This window comes from Falco cherrug, chromosome 4 (genome assembly GCF_023634085.1).
Source record: "Falco cherrug isolate bFalChe1 chromosome 4, bFalChe1.pri, whole genome shotgun sequence".
NCBI classification, from domain to species: Eukaryota; Metazoa; Chordata; class Aves; order Falconiformes; family Falconidae; genus Falco; species Falco cherrug.
In genome coordinates, this window is record NC_073700.1 from 96,553,895 (window position 1) to 96,570,692 (window position 16,798).

Consider the following 16,798-nt stretch of genomic DNA (forward strand, 5'->3'; position numbering starts at 1 on the left):
TACACGGAAACCGGTGATTACGCCCGTACCACGTCTCTTGTAGTATTTATATATTTTTCTGACGTTTCTCACCCGATAACGCGATTGACAACGGAGTTTATTACCAAGGACAATCGTATTCGCATTAGCGATTTTTTTATATCTTTTTTTCCCTCCCCCGCCTGGGTGCGTGGCTGTGTCGGGCGCCGCCGCCGGCAGGGGGCGGTGTTGCGCCGCTGCCGCGGGGCCGCTGCCCGCCGGGCCCGCCCGTCCGTCGCCCGTCCCTCGCCCTCCGGCCTTGTAACGCCACTGACTTGCACTATGGGCCCTTCAACTTCGTGTAGCGAGGTTATTGTATTTTTTTTTTCTATTTGCTTAGACTCAGGAGGCAGGTAGGAGTAACTTGTAAGGGCAGTATGTTCGTGGAATGCAGGGGTTTCTTAATTTTTCTCCATTCGCTTTACAGTGCTGTGTTACTTAGTGTTTTGCACGTAGCATTTCTAAGTTTGAGGTGTGAAATTAATAAGGCTTAACTCTATTTGTGCGTAAGCTTACTTTTTTTTCAGTATATTTGTCATTAAAGGTCTGATTAGCCTGAGGAAATAACTGTATGTTGTACAAGTGTAATTTATTTGCCTTTAAATTCCTCATCTGAGGGCAGTTGTCAGTGATAATTGATTACTGTGAAACCTGGATAGGTCTTGAAAAATACCCTTTTGTTTAAAGAGGACTTATCTCAACAGGGTAATGTGAAGGCTTCTTTCTGCACTTTTAAATTGCCAAAGTTGGGCACCAATACTGGAAATCAGCTTTTCAAGATGTCTTTTTTTTGTAATGTGGGATATTACTGCTTGCTGTTGATGCTTACTCCTTGGCTGTTAGGACGAATGAGGAATGTGCAGCACTGCAGATCATGAGCCTCAGTCATGCAAGATGAGGTTAAGATGATAACAAATTCCAAGAATTTTAAAAATAGCTTGCATAATAACTAAAATCTTTTTGTTGCCTCTTCACTTATGTCCACTTACTTATGGCTCTCTATACATTCAACATTCCGGTTAAAAACATGTTTAATATACAATGTATTAACTGCAATGGACAAGACTTTGGATGTTTTTGCTCATAATAGGTTCTAGTGTTCCTGGCTATGGTGGCAACTACCAGCATCTGCTGCTTCAAAACGAAAATGAAAAGTGTTCTGAAAAGCTTTGGTTTGCATTTTACTTCTGTATTTTACCTTGCGCAAGCATCGGTGGTTACACGTTTAAATGTTAGATCTGAATTTGTTATTCAGCTCAGGGCCTGAGCGATACCATAAAGTAATGAGTACCACAGGCTTATGTCTGGTCTCAAGAAAAATACTGAAGTAATCTTTGGTTTTGATTATTTTTAATAAATTGTTGGTTACCTTTCCTCTGCTAAGGAGTGGATTTGTAGAGCACTTGGGCAGTTATGCTTATCACTTCTTTCTTCCTGTATCTTGCTAAAGGTCTTGCAGGTCTTCAAAGTCCCAGAGTCATTAATTCCTCCCTGTTGACATGGCTGTGTAATTGAGCAATGATAGTGGCTGGTGACCAGCTTATTTATGGGAACTGCTGAGCTATATGAATTGAAGTAGGGAATCCTGGAGGAAGTTTTGAGGGGGAGCATTGTTTCCACTGTAGGTGACTGGTACAGATAATGAGGGAATCACTAATGTAACTTGCCCTGGATGTGCTGTATCTTTCCTCTTATGTGAAAGCTCAGTGCACTCTGCTGACCATACTGAGAGAGAGGATGCACGATCTGGGAGCTCTAGGCTGGACTCGGTGCTGTGCATGAGAGAACTTGCTGTGAAATGCCACCCTGGAGGGTTTCTGCTTCACCTAACCAGAAGGGAGAGGATCTGGAGGGAACAGGAGGGTTGATTTGGCAGACTTGATAACGAGTGGGGGAGAAGAGAATAGGTGTTCAGTAAACAAGTATGGGCTTGCTAGCAGCAAGGTTCAATTAACTTGCCTCAAAAAGATTTTTGGCCATGGAAATAGTGCTTTTGTTTTTCTGAAGTTTGCAGCCGTATGTAGTAGTTTAATAAACAATCTGGCAGTTCCAAACTAAGAAAGCAGATAGGAAAATTTCTGAGTTTATCTAGCTCATTGAAGTGGAAAATGCAATTACCAGCTTGAGTTACTGATAAATCAAAAAAGTGGGATTAAGAATGCACTGACTCATCAGCAAATGGTATAGAGTTCTAGTGAAAGTTGGTTGGAGAATGCGGGGAGGGTGTGAGAGAGAGAGAGAGATGAGTCATCTTTAAAGGCTGGCCTTAACAGTGTAGTTTGGGGACTTCAGTATGTCTGTGCAGTTAGTGATAAAGTAGCTTCCAAAGACTATTGAAAACTTCGCAACACCAGGTAGTACCCAGATGATGTGCAAAAAAAAACCCCAAACCAACAACAAAAAAAAACAAACAAAAAAAGGGCAGTGAATTCTGGATTTTTTTTTTAAGGAGCAGATCGTTGGATGCAAAGTATTAAAGGATTGGGTGATGGTATTATTCTGCTGGTATTTGTTCACAAACTCTGAGATTTGGCAATCTCAGAAAATTGGAACAGTGCTACTGTTTGTGTTCAGACTCTTGGGTGAACTTCAAGCAGTAAATTAATGCCTTATTCTGAGGGTATCACTACTGTTAGATATTTGCCGGCTTTCCTGGGTTAACCGGTCTGTGTATACATGAGTTGTTATTGATACATCTCTTACCTCTCTCTTTTACCCAATGGTCACTTATACTAATTATAAGATGATCTAACTTCGTACAGTCTGGTGGCTCAAACCATTCTTCAGGTAATCTGGAAATCTGCTTTGAGCTTTTGCTAAAGAGGTGTGGGATGGAGAAATAGTATGTTTCAAGTAGAGCTTTGCAAGTTTACTCATGTACATAACTTGCTAACCTCTGTTAGCATGTTGTGGGGTTTTTTTTAAGCCCATCAAAATTGATAGTTACGGCCATGATTTTTTTTTCTTTGAGTGGTAAAGCCACCTTTTGGTTCTTGATGCAAATCACACCTGATAAGAAGTGTAAACCTGTGACTAAAATTCTGGTAGCTTTTCAGGGTAATTTTACCTGAGAAGAGTAATCAGTAATGTTTGTGACTGAGTCATCTTTGAATTTCTTACCAAATGTTACTTAGTTGATATTTTAGCTTGCTTTATTCCTCAACTGCAGTAGGAAAATAATTGCTGGTTTTGTCAGAGCAGCAGATTGTTTGCTGTGCTAAGAAAAAAATGGGATTTCACAGTATCTATTTCTGATAGCGTGGATAATCTGTTTCTTTTAGGCAAATCCTTAGGATTATTTTTTATTCTATGCTTCCTGTAGAGTGAGATTTTTTTCTTAGCTTTGTTTGTCTCAACACTAAATACTGAAATATAAGAAAATACCAGTTAGTATGTTATTGTTGCATTTTAGTATTTCCTTGGTTTGGTGAGTATTTATTTTGGTTCGTTTTGGTTCAACAAAAGGCCAGCAGGAGGAGCTTTCAGCTTCCAGAATAAAAGTATTTGCAAACAGTTAAGACAAATGGTTAGTAGTTTTGTCTGAGTCCTTTGCAAAGAGATAGCATTTATAACGTTGACTACATGTAAGTGTGTGAGGTGGAAGCTAGAATTAAAAGTTATTTAAACAAGATGAAGACATTGACATTGGGTGGGGGGAAGGCAAGTTCAGGAATAAAAATACCGTACGATCACAGAATGGTCAGGGCTGGAAATGGGAAGGCCGACATTTCAGTAAGAATAATTGCATGCGCAAGTGCAGGATGTGGGGCATGTGATAAAGTAGCAGTCTTTAGGAAGAAAATGTGTGGGTTATTTTGGGTCTGAAGTTGAACACAGGCCAACATATGATACACAAGGCAAATGCTCTAGTGAGTTGTAGAACTGACTTGCAGGACAGAAAAATGGAATAGAAGAGGACCCACCTCAACATTAATTTTTCAGTTACGGTACAGATCCTGTTATTTCCTTAGTCTTTGTTAGGAAATAGTGGTAATTTAAATGTGTGTGTTTGGAGGAAGAACGTTCGATTGTGAGTGAATTTCATTATTCTTCAATTGTTTGTTTAATCTCTGCTATGTGGGAGCTACTTCCCTTATTTCTATGTAATGAGAATGTGTTTTAACCTGTCCATGTATGAATCCAGTTTTAGTTTTCAAGCTCAAGGATTTGATTCTTCTTTGAGTGATAATTACTATTTTTTCATGTATTAATTGAATGTCGGCCAACTAATCAAGCAGATCTCCAGAAGGCAAGGGATGCTTGTAACAAATTTTCAGTTTAATTGAATGCAGATTTATCCAGCTTTTAATTAGGTACGTGGAATATACAGTCACAAAGTCTCAGGCATCTCCTTCAGAGGTGGAATTGATAGTTCTCAGTTGTTCTGCAGCTTCAGTTTGTGTAATCCAGCCTAACTGTAGTTAGTCCCTGTTGAAGGAGCTTCAGCTCAGCTGCTTCTGTGGCCAGGCATTCTCACTGTTGTTCTTGAAGCAGTTAACTTTTGTTGATATTGAATGCATCTTGCAGTGTTTCAACAAGTTGATTTGACTGATGCAATAGGAGGTTGAAGTGCATCGGGTCAAACATGCCTGCAAGTCAAGAGGGAGAACAGGGCTATCCTTTTAGCCTGCGATTTGATTGATTAGGGTGTGAACAGAGAACCTTTCCAGGCTCTGTGCAGCGTGCAAGAGGAGAGGTGCATCCTTCAGAGTAGAATTTACGTATTTGTGAGCCATACCTGCATTTTTATTGACATTGCTGATTTAAGCAGTTTCTTTCCCTGGCTGCTGAGTTGTATGGTGTGTTGTGCCTTCATTGCACTGATGCGAGTGCTTGTGAGGCTGCCCAGTGAACAGGCTTGGGGACGAGATGTGGCTGAGAAGATGCTTTCTCTTGTTCAATTGTTGGTCTGGTTGCCTAAAGCGGGTTACTATGCAGCTGCATGAGTACTTGTCTCCTCATAGTATAGGAGCTGGTGCAGAGGTAGGAGTAAGTAGCAGAGAATGGGAAATACTCGACATTTAATACAATTTAAATAAGAGAAAGTGGGAAAGGAGGTAAGAGACTTGGGCACAAAAGGTATGATACTCTTTTGAATGAACTAGGTCCTGAAATGAAGTGTTTCTTTGTTTTGCACCATTAGCAAGCTTAGAAAGACTTTAAAGTGCAATTTTCTTTAGGGGAAAAAAAGCCTTTTTAAAAGAAACTATTCTGAAGAGAACTATCATGCATCTAATTGTCTTTACATTGAGCCGTGCTTTTAAAGAGTCTCCGTCTTCAAACTTTTTCCACTGCAGCACATCAATTTTAAGCCATGCAATCCCAAAAAGAAAATGGCTTAAAATGTCAGGTGCCTCTGTGTCATATGCTCCTGTTTTACGCTTACTATCCTTGGAACATGTCTATGAAAAATTTATGACAGTAGTCAAGGGAGGCGTGTTTAATGTATGTATGAAGCAAACTGTAGGTATTGTTGTAACATATCAAGCTGGAGGTAATACCTGACACGTTTTAGAACACTGGTCGCTATTGTCCACAGAACACAGAACAATTTGGAGATTGCGCTTTCAGTCTGAACTCAAATTGGTTTGAAGATCATGAGAGATTTTGAAATAACAAAAGCTTGTAAACATTTCCTGATAACCATTTTGAGTGTTAGACTATGTGGTGTTCAAAATTGGGTAAATGTTTCTTAGTTAAGGGGGGTGTGTGTATCTAATGTTACACTTCCCAACTCAAGGAAAAGCCAGTAAAATATATTTTTTTTAATAAGCTTTAAAATTTTTATGATGGCATCATATTAGCTTGTTTTGGCTGCTAGACAAGAGAGGTCAAAGTAACAAGGACCTCCCAGACATGCCTGTTGAGAAGGACCTCTGAAGAAACCAGGCCTTTTCAGTGCTGAATTGCATTCATCAGTCTCTGGATAAGTATGGGTGAGTCATCCAGTAATCTTCTGATAGTGTGGTTACTTGCACTGTGATGCTGAAATGATTTGTAGTTGGCTATCCAAAAGGATTATGACAGGAAGATTATCGTAAGAAGTTTGGTAGTCTATACCCCTTTTGGGACAGTTGAGGGTTGCAGCTGATGTGGCGTTTTAATAATATGAAAGATTTGATACTCTCAGGAGAATCTTAGCTTGTAGTCCAAATTATAGTGGCAAAACATTCCTTTGGAGTCACTGAACTTGCATTTTTAGATAGAGGAGGCTCTGCATTTGCTAAACAACTTGCAACTCAAATTGCTGGGTTTGAAGACTTCTAAGTTAGATTGCCCGCACCCCTCTCTCCCTCCTTGCAATGTGAAGTGGTATGTTATACGCTAAAAAACCTAAACAAAACACTTCTACACATCTTTGGAAGTGTGTCATTTGTAACCTTGAAGATGAAAGAAGCAAGACAATGGAAATAATGCTTTCTTGTGAGCTAAAACGTCTCAAGTGTAGATGATGTGTTGTGGCTTCAGCAGCTGGGGCTGTACTTTTGGCTGCTGTCAGCAGGGGCAGCTGCCCAACTGATGCTGAGTGGAAGGATTGCAGCGATGCGTTTTCTTGTACAAGGGAGGAGTCTGAAGATGGCCTGGCTGGGACTGAAGAACCACCCAGGTTGAAGAAACAGCCCAGGAAATTGGAAGCTTCCTTCTGCCTGTGGATCCCAGGGACAGTTTTCGGTATCTGTGCAAGCTTTTGGGTCAAGGGAGGGAATGGAGTATGGGTAGATATCAGCAAAGTTAGCAATATGGAAAGAATTAGAACGGGAAGCACTAAAAACAGGAAAAAAGTGATTGAGCATCCTGTGAAACAGGAGAGAAGTGTATTCAGGGAGATGAGTAAAGAGAAGTAGGAATAAGAAACTTGAAGTGAAGCAGAAGAGACTGCACATATGTACATGGTTTTGTTTCATGTTTAGCTACTTGCAAGGTGCTTGAGCTTATTTGAGAACTGAGAAAGTACACCTTTGGCCTTGGCTGTGACAGTACTTAGGGAAGAACATAACAGGATTTTTTTCTTATGTCTTGTTCCAGCATTGCAGTGCTGGAACAATGCTTATTCTTGCAGGGTGTAGTTTTGGCATGCTGTTTCGTGTTTGTCAGTTGATTGTTAGTGATACCACAGCTGTCCCATGGTGACAGGAAGTCCAGTGCCTTTAACTTCATTCTTTTGGAGTTTCAGATAGTGACCTCCATAATTCCCCGCATTAGATTCTTACGACTAGTTCACAGATTGTGATCTACAAAATCTGTTTTTCCATATACAGTTCAGAGACCCTGTGGCCAAATCCAGGGCTGTTTGTATTAAGGTCATTTGGGAACTTGTGTAACTAGAGGTGGTTTCCTGACAGTGTCCTGCCCCTACATGTTCCCCCCACGGATGGGAAATTACAGAATCAAGTGAGAGTAATAGTAAGCATGCGTGGTTAACCAGGTATGGTTTGAAGAACAGTGTTTGTTTTTTTTCTTAGCAAAGGCTTGAATGCCTGAAAGTTGCCGACAGAAAAGCAGTGGCAGCACTGAAAGGAGTATGTAGAAGGAGAGCTGGAAAAGGAACAAGCTGCAGAGCAAGGAATAGCCTCAATTACTAATCACTGGCTCAATTCAAAATTGTGTTTTGGTTGGAACATCTTGATTTCACTTAAGAGTCTCGTCCTTTCCAGAACAGATGAAATATTTCTCATTTGGGTTGGCAGTTTTGTTGTGATCTGAGAAGTCAAGGGCAGTCCTGAACATTGGCTTGTTGAAGAGTATCTCAACAATTAACCATCTCCAGTTCAAATAAGCTAAAATTTCTTTTCTACTGTGAACCTCAAAAGCAGTGTTTAAATGCATCAAACAATAGTGAGCTGATGAATCAATCCCAGCATACAAAGGCTCTTTCTAGGCAGCAGGCAAATGACTTGATGCAGAGTAAGAAACAGATCCAATGATTTTAATCCCAGAAGAAATACATCCCTCATTGAAGCTGATGGGGAAAGAGCCATGATGCTGGTGAGAGATTTTTCTGTTGATAGGGGAGAGCCTGTGTGGGTACATGGTCCTGCACAGTGTCTGAGAGCTTGGAGCCTTTTTCTTGCATGTCAGTTCTGCCTCAACTTGTGGTTTTCTTTTTTTCTTTTATGCTCATGTAACCTCATATCAGTTTATCGGTTGCTAAGGTCTCCTTCCAAAGGGCTGCTTGAATACTGCATGGATGATACCTGCTGGGGCATGCTGAAACTCAGAACACTGTGTATCAAAACAGTGAGATGTTAAGACTGATTTGCAGAACCAGTAAGGGGTAGTTTATCTGGCATACTCTGTAGGGGTACGCTTAAGAATTTTTAAATGTGGAATGAAAGCAAATTTTTAGCTAGACCGATTTCCCATTACTTCCAGCCTGAGCTCACATCATACTTTCCCACTCTGCAGATGTTGCGACATTTCACACTGTTACCTTTCCAAAGTTGGAGACCATGGAGGACTTTATATGAGCTAAAGAGTGACTGTCACATTGTGGGTAGAGGATTGCTCCTTTAAGACCATAGTAACCTGTTCCCTTACCTCTTATCTGTAAAGGTCCTTGGTTAGTAGCTGTTAAAGAGATGAGAATCTCATAGTAGTGTTTGTTACTTCTGTGTTTCTTAAAGCCGGGGTTAGCCTCATGCCTTACTCTGACTTAGAAAGGTAACTTTTAAAAGCTTTATTTCACCCTGTGTGATCTGAACTATGTGTTTTCATACATCACAAGACAAAACTACTTGTCAGGATATTTAAATTTATAGTATTTATTGAAGTGGCTTTTGTACATTAATTAGTGAAGTAGAACCCCTACTGCATTCGTTAAGCAAATCTTTGGTAGACAGTTAAGAAGAGCCATCACCACATTGACAACTGCTTGAATGGCTGATAAAGATAAACGTGACTTGCATCACGAGATGATTAAACTTTACCCATTCACAGGGAGGGATACAAAAATATGGAATATGCAGGCATTATTGCAGCAGGTGCTCTCGATTCAAATAAAATACTCTTACACAATTGAGTGGCTGAGAGAACTGCAGTTCTTTAGCGTGGAAAAAAGGAGGCTCAGGAGAGACCTGATAGCTCTCTACAGCTACCTGAAAGGAGGCTGTAGCAAGGTGGGCGTCCATGTCTCTCAGAAGTAACAAGTGATAGGACAAGAGGAAACACCCTCAGGTTGCGCCAGGGGAGGTTTAGACTGGATATTAGGAAAAATTTCTTCCCTGAAAGGGTTGTTGACTGTTGGAACAGGCTGCCCAGGGAGGTGGTTGAGTCACCATACCTTGGAGGCATTTGAAATACATGTAGATGCGGGGTTCGGGAGGTGGCTTAGTGGTGGGCTTGGCACAGCTGCGTTGGACTCTGTGATCTCAAAGGTATTTTCCAACCTAAACAATTCTATGATTCTATGAAACACAAGTGATCAGATTCTTTGTTGGCAATAACAGTAATGGTAGAATGAATAGCCATTTTTGTTGTAGTTAAAGCGCCTGACCCTTAGATGTATGGAGGTTTAAATATTCCATATAGCTACTATTTTTACCAAGGTGAGACTTCAAAAACAAAAACCACCTCACCCCCCTCAAACCACATTTGTTTTTTTTTCCCCAGTCTGTATTCCTGTTTATATTTGGAGCTGAGTTAGTTTTGCATTTTAAGTTGTTTACTTCTTCTGAATCTGGTAATGCTCCCCCACTTTTTTTTATTGTTGTTGTTAAGGCATTCTATTCTGTTTCTTTCAACAGCTTAGTAACATGATAGGAGGAAAGGCCTAAAGCTTTACTGGTACCTGTTCAAAAGGAATTTTGATTTTCAGTTAGTACTGAGTTAGACCTCTGGAGTAATCTTTTAAAGAACATGAGGGACAGAGCTAGCTGCAGTCCTAATATATGATCCAGGAGGGGCGGGGTGGGGTAGAGCATCTTCCAACTCCTTAGTCCTCATCATTATTAATTTTAATTTTGGTAATTTTGTAGTTGATAATACTAAAACAATGGCTTTCTAATATTTTCTTTCTGTTTTAGGACAAGTACTGAAACATCCAGGTTGTTCTGGTATATGTTAATATACTTGATCCATTCCAAACACATTCTGATAACTTGGTCTTAATGAAAGCTTTCAAGGAATTACCAGCTTTCTAATTGGAACTTTAATTTATGTTTATGTTAAGATACAGTCTTCCAGTATGCTTGCATTTATATGTCTGATTTCTTTAAAATATGTTCTAAAGAATTCTTTAGTAATCTGTTTTGTATGTCTCATCTTTTTGTTTCAACAGGTAGCATTACTGGGACTAGATGTTTTAGGTGCCTTTGTCAACAGACTATCAGGACGCTTTAAATCCTATATAGGAACTGGTAAGTGAAATGTAACTTTTTCTTAAGACCAAAAAATAAAAAACACTTCAACACCCCACCAGCTGAAGTGGAACCAGTTTTCTGAGCTAATAATAAGGTATTGGTAGGTGTTTTACTGCTGGTGTTAAAATTCAAATAATTTTATACTAACTTGTAAATATTAATGTTTTTAATGCAACCACTGATTTTTAGGTGGTGGTTGGGATTTTATAAAGGTTCCAGAAATATCTTTTCAGCAATTAGTTGTATGCTGTGTAGTTTCTTACCACTCCTGTATTATGTACTTGCTTACCACTCCCCACAACAGTTGTCTAAAAATTACATTGGACCAACATTGGACCATAAGTGTTATCTTTAACTTGTGTTAAAGATTGAAGGTTTTATTTGCAGATAACTTTAGAGCCTTATGTCTGCTGAAGCCTGTGGTCTCAGAGACCTATGTGGTCTACCTCCGGTTAGATAACTGGACTGTGGCTTTTAGTATCCTGAGCTTTTTATGGGATGAAAAAATAACTATCTTGTGTGAAATGTTTCTTTGAGTGGAGTTAAGATTAATGGGATCTACACATGTGGGTATCAAGCAGTTGTTCTGGGTGGTATGAGCAAACTATGACTCACTTTGCTGCTGCCCTTGAAAGGATAGTAATACTAGGGCATTAACATTGATTGGGTTACATCACTGGTCATTTTTAACAGAAGTTTCTAGCTTAATGTTGTTTTCCAAAATTTATGTGAAATAACTTATATGCTGTTCCCCCATCCACAGCTATTTCACATTGTCAAAATGTTAAGCTTCCTTGTCTTTGTGCATCTACTTCTTAGAGTTAAGAAATCAGAATTTGAAAGATTAGGAATACGAGGTACAGTTTGAGACATTACAAACTAAATTTGTTAGAAGTATATTTCAGGATGCTGTAGAACTACTGCAATAGAGCGCTACAGAACTTAAAATCTGTTGCAAAGGGGGTTTTTTGGCTGGTTAGTTTTGTGTTGGAACAGTGTAAGGAAACCGGAGGCATGTTGTGTTATGCAGAATACTGAATTCTGAAGAGTCTCCATTTGTAGCTACAAACAGTGCTAGACTTCAGAGTTTTATTCTGTTTTGATGTATATTTTAGTGGTGTGTAGAACTTAAAATCACAGCAACTTTATTGAAGGTCAGAAAGCTTTTTTCATTTCTTCTGTCCTTTTTTCTTTAAAGTGTGAACTGTTTGAGAATAGTTTGAAAACACTTCCTTTTCCTGGTCCCAGTAGTTGAGAAGTTTGAGATTAAGAGCAAATTAAAGATTTAAATTCCAGGACTCCGTAGCATTTATATCTTAAAAAAAAAAAAAAAAGGAAGAAAAGAATGAGGACTGGCATTGGATGGCCATCAAACCTGTGGAACGTCAATGGATGTCTGAAGCTCTGTATTCCAGAAGTACGTTTTAGAAAAGCTGAGTAGTAGTGCTTTCAGGTGAAGTTGGTCCTCTGAGCATCTGCAGAATCAAGACCTGTGGAGTACATTATGCTGAATATGCAAGTCACTGTTGTGTGTGATCAGCTTTTTTTATATGATTAACAGACACTGAAATGTTAGTCTCAGTGAAGGCAGAAAACAATCTTTATTTTAGATGACTTTTCAGAAGAGTGATTTATAGTATGCATTCTCTTCAGTTGGTAACTGTCCCTTCAAGTCTCATAACAAGACATGGATAATTTTCAGTTCTGTCAGTGAAGCAATACAAAAACTTCATTGTAAATGTCTGGGAGTGTGGACAGTCCAGGTTTTATGAGTGTAATTAAAAGGACACTGGTGAGCAAGAAAACTGCTTCCCTCAACAAAATGTAAAGAACCAGCAATTTCCCAAATTATGTTTAACTCCACAGATTTGGCTTCTAATGTAATCTGAGAATGACTCCAGTAAGTCAGACCAAAGGCTGTCTGACAGTGATCTGTGCAGTGGTAACTCCTTCAGCATGACTCCCTAGTTGTCAGCAGTCTTGCAGTTTAGGGCCAGCTAAGGAAGATGGTTATCTTCAGTGTCTACCCCATCACCTTGTTTTCCTACAGCTTTACCTGGTTAGTTTTTGAACTCGCATAGACCTTTGGTTTGTTTCTACAGTGTTCTGTAGTAATGCTTAATTATGCAAAGCTTTTGTTTTGGACTGGCTGCCAGATGACTCGATGCTTGCTAGGTCTTCTGTCAGAGAGGAGAGCCATAATTTCTTATCTTCTTGACTGCGATTCTTCATTTTACAGACCTCTTCTGTGTTCCCCAGGGCTTAGTATTGGAGCCAGTTCTGTTTAATGTCTCTGTCGATGATGCGGGTGAGGGCATCAAGTGCACCCTCAGGAAGTTTGCATGTAACATTGAGTTGCAGGGGACTGTTGATCTGCCAGAGGGCAGGAGGCTGTGCAGAGGGATCTGGACAGGCCAGACAGGTAGGCCCAGGCCAGTTGTACGAGGTTCAGCAAGGCTCAGTGCTGGGTCCTGCACTTGGGTCACACCAGCCTCAGGCAGCGCTACAGGCTGGGGGCAGAGCGGTTGGGAAGCTGCCTGGTGGGAAAGGATCTAGGGGTGCTGGTTGATGGCCAGCTGAACATGAGCCAGCAGTGTGCCCAGGTGGCCAAGAAGGCCAACAGCATCCTGGCTTGTGCCTGAAATAGTGTGGCCAGCAGGATGAGGGCAGTGATTGTCCCTCTGTACTCAGCACTGGTGAGGCCACACCTGGAATCCTGCATTCAGTTTTGTGCCCGTCACTACAAGAGGGACGTTGAGGTGCTGGAGCGTGTCCAGAGATGGGCAATGAAGCTGGTGAAGGGTCTGGAGTGCAAGTCTTGTTGAGGAGCAGCTGAGGGAGCTGGGGTTGTTTAGCCTGGAGAAATGAAGGCTCAGGGGGGACCTTGTTGCTCTTTACAACTACCTGGAAGGAGCCTGTAGGCAGAGAAGGGTCAGTCTCTTCTCCCAGATAACAAGCAATGGGACAAGAGGAAATGGCCTCAGGTTGCGCTGGGGAGGTGTAGATTGGATATTAGGAAACATTAGTGCACCAGAAGGGCTGTCAAGCATTGGAGCAGGCTGCCCAGGGAGGTGGTGGAATCACCATGCCTGGAGGTATTTGAAATACATGTAGATGTGGTGTTTAGGGATGCGGTTTAGCGGTGGGTTTGGCAGTGCTGGGTTAACGATCTTGAAAGTCTTTTCCAAGCTAAACAATTCTATGACTCTATGAAAATGCAGTTAACTTCTCATTTATTGGAGTAAGTTATTGTAGGCACTTCCATTCTCACTGGAGATCAGGATTCCATCATGAGTACAGTGAAGGAAGATGTATATATGAAATATCTAATCTGGTTTCTGCCTTTTTTAAAATAAAAGGAATCGTATTTTCTAGGTGAAGTTTCACTCTTACAGCTCTACTTTGTCAAAAAATACCTTGAACCTTGAATGTATTTTTGCCTAAATAAAGAATATTATATTTTTGTGACCCTGAGATGTTTTTATTCATGATTCAGAACTCAATAAATGATGGAAGTATAATAACATATTACCCAAGTATAACATGGCAAAACATTCCATACACCCCCTCCCCTTAAATTTCCTTTTCAGTTATGATGGGGATAGACTTCTTTAAGTACAGCAAAAAATAATGTGACTGAATATTCACCCCCAAAAGCATTACAGGCTTTTTGTTAAGAACTAAAAACCATTATTATTTCCATCTTTACAGCCTAGGTATATGCCATAAATTAGATTTGGGCAAAATCAATACTATAGTTGTAGGACAGATGCTTTTCAATATTCCGAAGAGCGTGTTAGTGATCTTTATATAGAAGTATAATGCCTGATAAGAGACGTAATTCAGTTCCCTAGGCAACAATCTAATGTTGCAGTGACTTTCTTCCAAGGTGTTATCCTTTTATGATTAACCACATTACACGCTCTCTGCAGCTGGCATCAGTGTTCTGGGCACTTGGACTCACAAATTTGGGATTTTTTTTTAGTACTTCCAGTGAAGATGCTTGAAAACACTTTGCAAGCAATAAATATCTGGGTATGTGTTAGTTCGTAAGACTATGTAGCTATATTCTAGAAAAAATAAAGCAGATGGAGTGCTTGAGTGTTACATATTTCAGTATTTAAAACTATTGCTTGTTCTGTGATTAAAAGAGATTACATAAGAGGTACATAATTACCCTGTCAGAATCTTTTCCCAGGTGATGTTATTAATTATTAAAATACTATATATCAGGAATAAAACAGAATATCAGAATTATGGGCAGATGTGACTGCCCATGATAGTTTCTGGGAAAAGTATCTACTCGTACTTTGAATTTTGTTTTCCAAGAGGAGTGAATGTTACTTTGTCCTCTTGTTATTTTCAAAGGAGTGGGAAAACAAAAAGTATACTGAAGGTATATGGAATCTGTTTTAGTTTTAATGTGGCGTTATATCATGACACTTTTTCTGCATATATTGAACTGCCCATTAGTGTAGGGTATAATCGTATTGTCGTCCACTTTCACATACAACCTCACAAAATGTTGCAAAATACATTTTAGTTATCTGCAAATTAAAGGAAAGATACTGGTCACTTTAAAAAGACCAAACAGATCCACATGTTAAATTCAGATATGTACATATATGTGTAAGTCTGAATATAGATTCACATTTTACACGCAACCTTCCATATGTAAGTGTGTGGGTGTATGTATAATAGCAGTTTCAAATTCTTCCTACTGTAAAAAGAAACTAGTAGGCAAAAATAATTTTGGAAGATAGTTGTAGTGCTATGTACGAAGATGCGAAAACAATTTGAAGTGTTTAAATTCTTTCCCAGGTGGCTTCTAGAAGTGGTAGAAGAACCTTTAAATTAGATTCTTCAGAATAATTTAAATGCTTTTTCAAATTTATTGTTATAATTAAGCATGCAAGTATGTTGCCTGATGTATTTTACATCATTTGTAAGGACTTGGTGTGTGCGTTCATTTTTTGAGTGAATTTGCATTAAAAACATATGGTACAAAAATTTGGAAATACTTGAGTAAGACTGCATTTAGGTAGGTGACACCCAAATTCTTAATTTTTGCTTTTTTTCCTGCTTAATGATTAAAATATTTGGATGGAAAAGGTTTAAACATGCAGTTTAATCAAGATGTGACTCTTTAGTAAGTGGCTTTAATGATGTATGAAGACATGCTTTCCTCAACCCCATGAAAACCAAGAACTCTTTCAGAATGAGCTACCGTGGGTATATGGCATGTAGAAAAATACTGCATTTTCAGGTTTTAGGAGCTGACTGATTTTTATTCTTATTTTTCATTTTTACTAATTTCATCTAAACCTTGAGACTAATGGCATGATAGGCTGTGGCATCTGCAGATGACAAATGCTTGCAGAACACAGAAATGTAAAACCTGGAATAATTTAGGTTGAAGGAACCTTCAAGATCATCTGGCCCATGTGTTTGCTTAAAGTACGGCCAATCTCAAATGCTAGATAAAACTTTGAAATTAAATAATTGAAGAAATTGAATTGCTCAGAAAAATAGAAAAGCTTGCTTTACGTTATGGGAGAGAGTCTTGTCTCAAAGATACTTCGTTGTATCTAAACGCAGGTTGTGTTTTGTCTGATACTGTCTTTTTCCTTTTATTGTTTATTGACCTCATGAAAAGTTGTGTTGGATATCTGTTGTAGGATTTTCTTAAACAGTAAAATTCTGGCTATTTAAGACTTTCTAAAAAGGGCTTTTAGAGGACACTCCATTATTTGTATTTTTTTTCTCTAGAAGTTTTTAACAGCTTTTATGTTTTCAAATTTAACAAAAAGATTAACTTCCCACATCTCAGAGCATCCTTAAACTTTCTTTGGTTCCCTGTGTAGTTTATGATCATAGCTGATTTAAGCTATGACTTTTTTTTATCTTGGTGACAGGTTCTTTAAAGCTTTCATGTAAAAAAACCAAACAAACCACGTTTGTGCAGCCTTTTAAAGCTTTTTATGTCCTGGTTGGCTAGTGCTGGAACTTATTAGTAGTGGGAATGAATTTTATCTGGAGTGATCCGTGCCTGAGTGATAGGCTGTGATTTAGAATACCATCTGTGTGCTGTCTGTGGGCACTTCACTGTATGACACGTAGAAATGCAGTGCCATTAAATAAAAGTAGAGAAATCCTAGCCTTCCTTGGTTTCTGTTTGGGTCTAATTCATACTAGTTGTGTAAAAACCTAGCCAGAGCTAAAAAAAAATCAGATGATGACACGAACATTTATTCTCTACCTTGCTAGTTTTCTTGCTGATCTAATACACCTCTTAGAACTTGAAGGTTCTCTTAAATCCATGAATCTGTCAGGGTCTCAGGAACGTATCGTAAAGTGTTTGTGTTTTCCCTTCCACTACTAGTGATGAAGAGCAGATCTCACTAATCCTGTCAGAGCTTTTC

The 16,798-nt window shown here is 39.3% G+C and overlaps 1 protein-coding gene across 21 annotated transcripts in view; it reads left to right on the plus strand.

The window, feature by feature from the left end:
• CLASP2 (cytoplasmic linker associated protein 2) overlaps positions 1 to 16,798 on the plus strand; it is a 146,751-nt gene that overhangs the window by 1,682 nt on the left and 128,271 nt on the right. For all 21 annotated transcript variants that reach the window (XM_055710468.1, XM_055710471.1, XM_055710469.1 and 18 more), the window contains exon 2: positions 10,295 to 10,373. In XM_055710468.1, the coding sequence (XP_055566443.1) occupies positions 10,295 to 10,373 (79 nt within the window). The remainder of the gene's footprint in view (positions 1 to 10,294; positions 10,374 to 16,798) is intronic.